The sequence below is a fragment of the Procambarus clarkii genome, chromosome 40, assembly GCF_040958095.1.
Source record: "Procambarus clarkii isolate CNS0578487 chromosome 40, FALCON_Pclarkii_2.0, whole genome shotgun sequence".
NCBI lineage: Eukaryota > Metazoa > Arthropoda > Malacostraca > Decapoda > Cambaridae > Procambarus > Procambarus clarkii.
This window is the reverse complement of record NC_091189.1, coordinates 3884095-3896594: the sequence shown is the minus strand read 5'-3', so window position 1 is coordinate 3896594 and position 12500 is coordinate 3884095. Positions and strand designations below refer to the sequence as shown.

At 39.7% G+C, this 12500-nt stretch overlaps 1 protein-coding gene across 2 annotated transcripts in view; it reads left to right on the top strand.

The window, feature by feature from the left end:
- The window catches only part of eIF5B (eukaryotic translation initiation factor 5B), a 128344-nt gene that overhangs the window by 20437 nt on the left and 95407 nt on the right, over positions 1–12500 (top strand). For both annotated transcript variants that reach the window (XM_069338626.1, XM_069338627.1), the window contains 3 exons: positions 6110–6598; positions 12042–12122; positions 12231–12297. In XM_069338626.1, the coding sequence (XP_069194727.1) occupies positions 6110–6598; positions 12042–12122; positions 12231–12297 (637 nt within the window). The remainder of the gene's footprint in view (positions 1–6109; positions 6599–12041; positions 12123–12230; positions 12298–12500) is intronic.

The following is a 12500-nucleotide window of genomic DNA, read 5'->3' as shown; positions in this document are numbered from 1 at the left end:
CTCCAATAAAAAAAAATTGACCTCATACATAGAGAAAAGGGTAGCTTTATCATTTCATAAGAAAAAAATTATAGTAAATATATTAATTCAGGAAAACTTGGCTTATTAGGCAAATCGGGACTAGAATAGTAGGCTGAAAAGTGAGTTCTGGCTACTAGGTACGACATATATATATATATATATATATATATATATATATATATATATATATATATATATATATATATATATATATATATATATATATATATATATATATATATATATATATATATATATATATATATATATATATATATATATATATATATATATATATATATATATATATATATATATATATATATATATATATATATATATATATATATATATATATATATATATATATATATATATATATATATATATATATATATATATACACACACACACACATACACACACACACATACACACACACACATACACACACACACACACACACACACACACACACACACACACACACACACACACACACACACACACACACACACACACACACACATTCAAAAGGTGACATCCCTAGGGTCAACACTTGCAGCAGAGGAGCTCCAGCATATTTCAACAATCCTAAGTATTGTAGTACAGGTTGGTGGTAGTGAGTGGTGTCCCAGAGAACATAAAGGTATAGTGCTCTTGAAAAATAGGTGAGATAACAGGAAAGTGCTAAGGGAAGTGAAAAATCGGATGAGAAAAAGTTGCCCTAGTGTTTACAGTGCAGAGAAGAACATTCAAGATGGCCACTGGCAAGGGGAAAAACAAAACAGAGCTTGATTTTGAGGGATTCAATGAAGAAAGCATTGATATTAGTAGTCTACATAACAAGTTGGTAAATTTAGATACTATAGTGAACTCTCATGTAGAAATAATTAGTAAATTGAAAGAAAGTAATGACCATTTGAATAGCAAAGTTTTATGTCTTGAGGGTTTAGTGAATGACTTGCGCAAGGATAAGAATCAATTGGAAACAAATTGCAAAGCCATGGAAGAAGAAAATAAACTCTTAAAAATAGCTTTGGAAGAAGTTAAAGTAAATTTAAACATAAATGACTACAATAGGTTAGGCAAGGAAATTCAACAGGAGAAACAGCTTTTGTCAGCACAGATGGAGGAAGTTACACAGGGAATAGAACAGTGCAAGAAAGATATGCAACTCACTTATGCACAAGTGGCCAAGGAGAAGGAAAAAATAGAAGAAGCAGTAAAGGAAGTCAAACACTGCAGCAACCAAGATAAAACAAACATTAGGCTAGAAGTGAGGAAAGAATTGGCATCTAACCCGAAGTTGGTGCAAAACACAGTTGATCGGAGTAAGTCCCTGATCATTTTTGGCTGCAAAGAAAAGGCGATAACATCTAGGTCAGAAAGAGCTGTAGAAGAAGCTAAAGTAGTAGATAAAATTGTTGGCCTCGTGGAAGGTCTTACAAACAGAGAGAATGTGTGCGACTACAGGAGAATAGGCAGGTACGTAAAAGGGAAAGATCGACCTTTGAGGATCACCCTAAACGGTGCCAAACAGATGGAAGAAGTACTAAGGAATGCTAGAAAATTGCAAAGGGATGAGGATGGGAAAGGGTGGTCGTTAAGACGAGATCTTTCAAAAGAAGATAGAGAGAAGCTGAAACTGAACCTCGCCGAGGCAAAACATTTAAATGAGAGCAGGAATGAAGAAGAAATAAATTCTTTTTTCTACAAAGTGATAGGGGTAGGCAAACCAGTAAAGTGGTACATAAAGGCAAACCAACAAAATCAATAGAGAGAGGGGGAGTGAAGAATAAGGAGAGGGGGAACAAGTTCCTGAAGATTGCATACACCAACATAGATGGAGTGAGATCGAAGATACTGGAGTTAAGTGATGTAATACAGCTGCAGACACCAGACATTGTTGCACTCACGGAGACAAAACTTGAAGATGTAATTTTAAATGAGGTCATATTCCCAAGGGGCTACTCAATTTGGAGACGGGACAGAAAAATTAGGAAAGGCGGTGGCGTTGCTGTGCTGGTAAAAGAACACCTAAAGGTGAAGGAAATAATGACTGCCAATCCACAAGAAGTTGACATAATAGCACTAGAGATCTGCTATGAGGATGATAAACTAATGATGATAAATGCATATAGTCCACCGCCAAGCAGCACATGGTCAAAGGAGTTGCTAGATAGTAAACGTGAAGGTCTTATAACAATAATGAGAGAGATTATAGCCAGAGCGGATAACGATAGATCACGACTGTTGATAGTCGGTGACTTCAACTTGAAATCCATAGACTGGGAAGCATATGAAGCTAAAACAGAAGATTTTTGGACCTGTAAATTTGTAGACCTCATCCTGGAAACATTCTTGTATCAACATGTTAAACAAGCTACGAGGATGAGGGAAGGGGACGTTCCCTCCATGCTAGATTTGATATTTACCAGGAAGGAGGAAGAGATATTTGACATTCAGTACCTTCCTCCCTTGGGTAAAAGTGACCATGTCTTTTTAGGAATAAAGTATGCAATGCGTTATAAGCTGGAAGAAAATAAGGAGGTTGAAGCAGTTGAAAAACCAGACTTCAGGAGAGGACATTATGGTGACCTTAGAATTTTTTTTAGTGAGTATAATTGGACAGACTTGATGCTAGGCAAGGAAGTGAATGAGATGTATGGCAAGTTTTGTGAAATATATGATAAAGGCACAAAAAAATTTATACCAAAACAGAGATGCAGAACTAAGAAACAGGATTGGTTCAATAGAAATTGCGAGAGGGCTAGAGACCGAAAGACACAAAAATGGAATCAATACAGGAAGAGGCCGAACCCCCAAACATACCAGCGATACAAAGATGCGAGAAACAACTACACGGCAGTGAGGAGAGAGGCAGAAAGAAATTTTGAAAAAGGGATTGCGGACAAATGTAAAACAGAACCAGGTCTATTCTATAAATTCATAAACAACAAATTGCAGGTAAAGGATAATATTCAGAGGTTGAAAATGGGAAATAGATTCACGGAAGATGAAAAGGAAATGTGTGAAACACTAAACGAAAAGTTTCAAAGTGTGTTTGTACAAAATGAAATCTTTAGGGAACCAGATACAATAAGAATTCCAGAGAACAACATAGAACACATAGAGGTGTCTAGAGACGAAGTGGAAAAAATGCTCAAGGAGCTCGGTAAGAACAAAGCAGCTGGCCCAGATGGCGTTTCACCATGGGTTCTGAGAGAATGTGCATCTGAGCTCAGCATTCCACTTCACCTGATCTTTCAGGCATCCCTGTGTACAGGAATCGTAGCAGACGGGTGGAAACAGGCTAACATAGTTCCAATCTACAAAAGTGGCAGCAGGGAAGACCCCCTCAATTATAGACCTGTATCATTGACAAGTGTAATAGTGAAAGTATTGGAAAAACTAATCAAAACTAAATGGGTAGAACACCTAGAGAGAAATGATATAATATCAGACAGACAGTATGGTTTTCGATCTGGAAGATCCTGTGTATCGAATTTACTCAGTTTCTATGATCGAGCCACAGAGATATTACAGGAAAGAGATGGTTGGGTTGACTGCATCTATCTGGACCTAAAAAAGGCTTTCGACAGAGTTCCACATAAGAGGTTGTTCTGGAAAATATTGGAGGGGTGACAGGTAAGCTTCTATCATGGATGAAAAATTTTCTGACTGATAGAAAAATGAGGGCAGTAATCAGAGGCAATGTATCGGAATGGAGAAATGTCACAAGTGGAGTACCACAGGGTTCAGTTCTTGCTCCAGTGATGTTTATTGTGTACATAAATGATCTACCAGTTGGTATACAGAATTATATGAACATGTTTGCTGATGATGCTAAGATAATAGGAAGGATAAGAAATTTAGATGACTGTCATGCCCTTCAAGAAGACCTGGACAAAATAAGTATATGGAGCACCACTTGGCAAATGGAATTTAATGTTAATAAATGTCATGTTATGGAATGTGGAATAGGAGAACATAGACCCCACACAACCTATATATTATGTGAGAAATCTTTAAAGAATTCTGATAAAGAAAGAGATCTAGGAGTGGTTCTAAATAGAAAACTATCACCTGAGGACCACATAAAGAATATTGTGCAAGGAGCCTATGCTATGCTTTCTAACTTCAGAATTGCATTTAAATACATGGATGGTGATATACTAAAGAAATTGTTCATGACTTTTGTTAGGCCAAAGCTAGAATATGCAGCTGTTGTGTGGTGCCCATATCTTAAGAAGCACATCAACAAACTGGAAAAGGTGCAAAGACATGCTACTAAGTGGCTCCCAGAACTGAAGGGCAAGAGCTACGAGGAGAGGTTAGAAGCATTAAATATGCCAAAACTAGAAGACAGAAGAAAAAGAGGTGATATGATCACTACATACAAAATAGTAACAGGAATTGATAAAATCGACAGGGAAGACTTCCTGAGACCTGGAATTTCAAGAACAAGAGGTCATAGATTTAAACTAGCTAAACACAGATGCCAAAGAAATATAAGAAAATTCACCTTCGCAAATAGAGTGGTAGACGGTTGGAACAAGTTAAGTGAGAAGGTGGTGGAGGCCAAGACCGTCAGTAGTTTCAAAGCGTTATATGACAAAGAGTGCTGGGAAGACGGGACACCACGAGCGTAGCTCTCATCCTGTAACTACACTTAGGTAATTACACTTAGGTAATTACACACACACACAAAACTTTAGAACACTTTCCCACCAGGAGACTCGAACCCTAGCCAGCACAGAAGCCTTCCAGCAACCGGCATAACAGGTACGCCTTAACCCACTCCACCACCTGCTCAGACCCTTAAAAGAGATGGTAATTTCAGAGTATTTATACACTCCAAAGACCATCACCTCCCAAGAGCACTAGAGCAAGTGAGGGGTCATTTTTACGTTTTTTCATCAGACATTAGGGATGTCTGGAGACGAACCTAGTGAAACTGCAGGCAAGAGCTGTTATCCTACCTCAGCTCATCTGAAGCCTACACCTGAATTTTACACCTAGAAACTCATTTATTTCACGAGAATATACTTTGAAACTAACACATCGGGAACTATTATATAAGGAACCAAGTAAATCTAGGTTGAAACCTACTCCTAGAGGCCTATTTATATCATAAGCCTGCATCATTACGAATAGCCATTATTCACAAAAAACATTAGGTAACAATCATTTAAGAAACAGGATGAGCCTGTCGCCAACTGTGTGCCAGAGACTTCATGTGATTAGTGGACCTGATATCACGGGTATCAACTTGTTGAGTGAACAAGTTCCAGGTGCAAGAAGCCTTGGAATGAATGATCGCTGGTAGAGTGATGTTCTTGAGAATGGCACTTCCAGCATGAGACTATTGAAGGTTGTGAACCTAGTACTACGGGTGGCACTACTGGTAGTCCACTGAGTTGGGCCAGGTGTGGAACTTTGTGGATGTTGGCCTTGTACATAACTTAAGACCACCACCGTCATGATGATGTTGCAGACTCTGATGTTCAGACAGTTCCCACCAGATTTAGTCAAGACTAAAGATGAGTCTTCTTGCCCGTCTCTTCACTTTGTCCTACAGTCTGATGGATGATAGGGGGCAGGTGATCCAGGAAAGAGGTGCATACTCTAGATGAGAGTGAACTTGTGCGTCATATAAGGTTTTGCAGCCCATGCTGTCAAGATGAGGTTAGATGTGCCGTAGGGCAGTTAGTTTCCTGGCTGCTTTTGAGCTAGGTTAAGCACGTGGTTCTTCATTGTCATTGAAGAGTCGAACTTCATTCCCAAGAATGAAGTTCTATCTTTCTCTCTCTCTCGATCTCTTTCTCATTTTTGTACCTTCTCAGTTTGACTTTAATATGCATTGCAGCATGATGGTCTATTTGGATGTATGTAAAGTCAATAATAAATTACTATATGTAAGGATCCTGTTTTCACCACAATGTTGGCAAAAGTGAGATTCACATATGAATTTTGGATGTGTGACGCAATAACAATTGGTGTTATTTGGATGGACAGTATTTGTTATTTTAAGGTTCAGATTTGTAAGATTCCAATTGGTATGTGATATTTGTTGTCTTTTCAGAAATCTAAAAAGCCTTCCAAGATTGAGGATGATGATTCAGATGAAGAAATTGTAATTAAACCCAAAATGGGAGGTGGATTTGCTGCCCTTATGGATGATGATAATGAACTTATGGATGATGATGATGATGATGAGCCTGTTGTAGAAGAAAAATCAAAGAAAGAAGGTAAGAAGAAAAAGAAAAAAGAAGAGGAAGATCTTATTCAAGCCGAGGAAGAAAAAGTAAAGAAAGGCAAGAAAAAGAAAGGAAAAAAAAAAGGTGGTGATGATGACGAAGATTTGGATAAGATCTTGGCAGAACTTGAATCAGAATACAGAGGTGAAAAACCTAAAGAAGAACCAAAGAGAGATGAAGAAAATGTTGAAGATAAACCAGAGCCACCTACTGAAGAAGAAAATGGCAAGAAGAAGAAGAAAAAACGGAAAGAACAAAATGAAGAAGCCTCCACTGAAGGTGAAGTTGCTCCAGCTGAGGAATTGCAACAAAATGTAAGTTTTACTATAGATTTTTTATTTCTGTGATAATGTTTAAGGTTTTGTTTATTGTGCTACACTTGTTATATTGATGAACTGTTAGTTTGCTTACAATATCTTGCCTGTGTCCAACAGTACAAAAGGATGAGATTTCTCTGCACCTGTACTCAGTACAGTATATTTTCCCCCTTATCATAATTATATATATATATATATATATATATATATATATATATATATATATATATATATATATATATATATATATATATATATATATATTAGTATATTTTGGTAGCAGTCTTTCCTGTAGACACATATTATTAAATATGACCGAAAAAGTAAGATTAATAATTCTAACACGAATTTTCTCAATCTTTCGTACATTACGCTTCACTGTTGGAGGTAAATCAAAAATCAATTCTCCAAAATTCATTTTTATTTCTAGTCTGACGCGACACGGGCGCGTTTCGTAAAACTTATTACATTTTCAAAGACTTTAGTTCACAAATACACAACTGAATAGAACTTACGTATCTCCGATTTTATATCTACATTTGAGTGAGGTGGAAGGGGTGATGTGGCATTAACACAAGACAGAACAAAATGTGGTATTAATAGGGTATTAATTTCATCAACACAAGACAGAACAAGAGTATTAATAGGGTATTAATTTCATCAACACAAGACAGAACACGAAACAATGGATATTGAATAGAAGTGTTTGTAGAAAGCCTATTGGTCCATATTTCTTGATGCTTCTATATTGGAGCGGAGTCTTGAGGTGGGTAGAATATAGTTGTGACACAACTATATTGTGTCACAAAGTTTCCGAAGTTTCCCTCAGGATAGCTGGAACTCGTGGGATGAATTTCATCCGGTAAAGCGAATGATTAGAGGCCTTGGGAACGAAACGTCCTCAACCTATTCTCAAACTTTAAATGGGTGAGATGCCGAGCTTGCTTGAACGCTGAAGCTTTGGCGACTAATCTGAGTATCTAGTGGGCCATTTTTGGTAAGCAGAACTGGCGCTGTGGGATGAACCAAACGTCGAGTTAAGGGGCCTAAATGAATGCTCATTAACAGTCTAAGGAAACTACTCCAAGCTTGTACTAAAGAGGCACGAACTCTTATGCGTTTCTCACCTCCGGCCTACTCATGCGCCGCCTCAGCCTTCTTAGTCTTTGGACCAGGTGCTCTCGTTTCTCTCCTCTTCTCGGTTTGTAGTGGCTCCTTTGGTCTGTGATTGTTTTATGAAAGCTTTGTTTTTGATGTTTTTAGTCGCTGGGGGTTGGGTTGGGGAGCTTCTTGCTCTTCTGACACAGCCCTCTCCTTCTTTCTGGCGAAGAATGAGACAGTGGTCTTCCGGAGGGGTCCGTGGGTTGTTGATGTTTGGTTGATTAAGCCAGAGGTGCATCATGTTTTGTGTCTGGTTGCGGCTTTACGTCGCTACCTGTGGGCCACTGGTTTAGTGACAGTGGATGCGCTCTGGGTTGCTCCTGTTTCCCTGGTTATCTGTTCCAGGGCTCATGTCTCAGGTTGTCCGCAGGGTTATGAAGTCCAGCCAGCCTGTGGTCTATCTTTGTGCCCATGTTGTGAGGAAGTATGCTGCTCTTGCTGCTGCCTTTGGTATTATGTCTTGGGTCGCATTTTGGGCATGGGGGTTTTGAAAATCGAACAGGGTCCTGGCCGCCAGATATATTGTCAACGTTCTGGGCCCTTTGAGGCTTTATGTTGCTTTGGGACGTCAGTCGCGGCCGGTTGTCTCATCTACGTCGTGAGACCTGCGGTACTGCCATCTCCAGGGTAAGTTCCTTTTATACTTATCTGTGGGTAGTCAACTTCAGGGAGCTGATGGGGCTCCCGACAGAAAACCAGCATTGAATGTAATGAAACACCATTTTCTGGGTGAGCCCTGAAGGCTCCCTGACATCCATCCTCCCTTCGGTCAGCGTTTTTTTCATCATTCTACGAACTGGTGGGGGTGAGCTCCCCCTGCCCCCTGTCAGGGGAAGGGCGCTAACTGGCGGGTGCACTAGTTGGATGTCGATTTTTTTTTTTAGGGGGGGGGGGGGAGTTCTTAGGCTCTGTTCGGATGTAGGTTGACATTTTCACCAGTAGAAGGCTTGTATTTTTTTGCCTACCTTTCTGGTTGCTTTTCCTTGTCAATGGCAGAAATGACATACAGTGGAACCTCTATTAACGAGTTTAATCCGTTCTGGCACCGAGCTCGTTATCTGGAAAACTCGTCTTAACACTTTCGCGCTAACCGGACTCACCGTTGAGTCCTGTTTCGCCTAACGCGACCGCATAGTGGACATAAAGTTATGTCCTCTTTTAAAATGTTTGTATAAAATTCAATTTTTATCCGATTTACTTTGGGTTTGTTTCAAACTGCGCGCCATGAGGCTCTCTTTCTCACCAATAGGCTGCATGGTACAATAAGTTCATGAAAGGTTCACAAACATAACAAAAGTAAAAACATTTCGTGTGTGTTTGATTCTCACTGATATGTTCCAGCGTTGTTTTATATTTGGCGCTATTCTATCTTACGCTGTGTTATCTTTTTTACCTACGGGCTCATAGAACATTCTATTGCGAACACATTGACACAAAAATGAATGACGTACATAGAATAATAATGTCATGAGAATGAAATAAGTATAAACTTTCAAAGCGCCGTGCGTTGTCCCGTCACCGACACCGGGTAACAATTTCACCACTTCCCACACTCTTGCGGGCGGGCCGCAATCATTATTCTACGCTTATATTCATATCACCGTGTTGGGAATTTCATTGCGAGTCCATTGATACCAAAATTAACGCTGTAGGACAAGTGTGGAGGTGATAACAATCCCAAGAATAAAAACATTTTGTTGCTGTTGGGCGCTCACGGCGAGTCATCTTCGTAGTTATTTATTTGGTGCTGGTATCCCTATACGTTTCGTGACTTTTTTTTACTAATGTTCTAGAGAATTTTATTGTGAACACGTTGGTACCAAAATGAAATACGTAGCTCGAGAACTAAGGTCATGAGAGTAAAAAGAGTATACACATTTTTGTTTTTACGCTTACGCGGCAAAACGCCGTGAGCACTTACGGTTGTTTCCCTGACCTTCGCGGAGAGCGCGAAAGTGTTAAGAAACAAATTTCCCCATTTGAAATAAAGGAAATAAATTTAATCCGTTCCACTCCCAAAAACATCCATACTTGTATGACATTTTTTTATGTAAATATAATACTGCATATGTAATTATAAATGTTTTGTTATACTGTTTTAATGTTTACATTCCCTTATGAAGAGTAGTTGCTGGCTTGAGGGAGACGATGGGGAGGTGGGAAGGAGGAGAGGGGTTATGGTGTGGAAGGAGAATCCACCTCTGAGTCAGGCGGACTCTCTCTTCTTGGGAATTTCACCCAAATTTCATTTCAAATGTCACACAAGGATGCGTTAGACTAGCACCAAATAAACTACGTTGATTACACTCGTTGTGTCAACAATACAATGGTCCTACCACGAAGATACAATACAATGCCATTCTCCCAAATTGGCTATGTGGCTATTAGAGAAAACGGAAATTTCATGGCAAACATGTTTATACTATCCCCAAGTCGATCGGATAAGAATTGGATTTTATAGAAATATTTGCTCAAATGACGCTTGAGCGCAGTGTTTGGGTGCATTCAAGAGAAAAAAGTGTGTCACGTTCAAGCGACATATACCTGCGAAAGTGATAACACTTTTACAAAGTGTTATCACAAAGTGATAAATTAATTAAACATTTTCACACACCGGGTTGTCACTGCTTTATCAGAGCAGCTTTTCCAAGAATGCGTTCACCTTTTCAAACATTCCCAACACTTCCCTGATCTCAGTGGAAGAGGCAGCATCCTCCCATACCTCCTCATTCCCTTACTAATGGTGTAAATTGTTGATGAGGACCTGCCATACTCCCTTGTGAGATCAGTCACACAGACACCACACTCATGCTTTGCTATAATTTCCTTCTTCAAATCCACAGTAATTGTCTTTCTTCCTCTTGACAACACTATCTTTAGCAAGCAGCTTCTTTGGCGACATCATGCGTTACAAATTGTAGTCACAAAACCACAAAAAAAAACAAAGAAAAACGTAAATAAATCCAGAGAGATGCTTGTCGTGTGCGATACAACAACACTGGCGTTGGAGGCGTCCGAGAATTTGTGAGAACCCGCGAGATGCTAGGAAGCACCATGTGGTTTTGCTTGTTAATAGAGGTGAAGCTCGTCAATAGAGACAAATTTGCTGCGAGTGGCTCGCTCGTTACTGGAAATGCTCGTTAATAGAACCGCTCGTTAACACTTTCGCCCGGGCATGACGCAGCATTGCGTCATCCGTTTACTGTCGGTAATGCCGGGGATGACGCAGCATTGCGTCATCCACTTTAAATAATCGCCAAAAATCAGGTTTTTATCCAATTTTTTGGGGACTGGTTTTAAAATGCGCGCCGATGTCTTCCCATTTTCTTTGTTGAGCCTCGTGGCCCTCAGGCGGCTTGGCACACGCCTTGGGCCCATTGTTTTCGCTCCACTGTTGTGACCAATGTTGCCTCCCCTCGCATCTCAAACGTGTGAACATTTCGGCGATTTTCCGTTGCTATATTTCTTACTGCGGCTTTAGAAACTATCTACGCTTACTCCACGATGGATAGTGATCATGAACAAGGCCCTTCCAGGAAGAAAATTGCGAAAGAAAGGCTTGAAAAGGGCGGGAATTGGGAGTGTAGCTGGAAGGCGTCTGAGCGCTCACTTGCAGCTAACGCGTGGCCCGTCTTCAACTCGTCGGCGGTTGGAGCATGACCAGGTTTTTTATTTTATATGCTAATGTTTCTCTAGAGAATTCTATTGCGAACCCATTGAGATCAAAATGAAAGATCTAGGACGAAAATTGAGGTGACCAGAGTGAAAATAGTGAAAACATTTTATCGTGCTTGCGTGCTTCTGGGTAACTCGTTCGCACTTTCTCTGTTTGCTGCGGGTAATTAGCCGGGCTTTTGGAGTTTATATGCATTTAGTGCTGTAGAGAATTCTATTGCGAACACAATGATACAAAATTTAATCTCGTAGGACGAGAATTAAGGTGACAAAGTTAAAGAGAGTATACACTTTTCAGAATTTACGCGCACTCCCATGACACCCTGGGTCCCATATCGCATTGTTGTGGGGTGGCATGCGGGGTGAGCGAAAGTGGTAATCGAGGTTCCACTGTACTCTAAATGTAATGCACATATGACCATTACTTCCTGTGCCTCTCTGAGGGACCAGGTTCTGGCTTGTGGTTCATGGTAGGTAGATCTCTCATAACTGATTTTCCGAAACGAATATAGCACATATCAGTTTGGATAGCTTCAGGGAGCCTCCTGGGCTCACCCAAAAAATGGCGTTTCATTACATTCAACGTTGGTTATTTTATTAACAGGATGATGATGAAAAGAAAGATGAAACAAAGACAAAGAAGAAAAAGAAGAAAGCTAAAGATGCGCCAGAGATAACAGTAAAGGTTAGTTTAAAATTCTTTATCTAAGGAATTGGAGTGAATTTTCTTGCAAAAATGCATTATTGTTTAACCAAAACTATCTCAATGTATATACAACTACAATTTTGGTAGGTTGACCCAGCAGAGACCAAGGGAGATGCAGCAGAACTTGGAGAGGAAGGTGAAGGTGATGTTGATGGTAAGTTGTTGGTTGTGGGTTACATAAGTTTTCCTTGTTTGCATGTTTTGTATTTCACTGCATTTCTTAGTGGTATGCATAGTGTTACCTGGGTACATATTGCTATTTGTCTGTCCTTATATACATCATCACATTTGTTTCTGTCTGTCTGTCTGTCCATATGTCTGCCCTCTCTCTTTGTCACTATGAACAGGAAAGAGTAT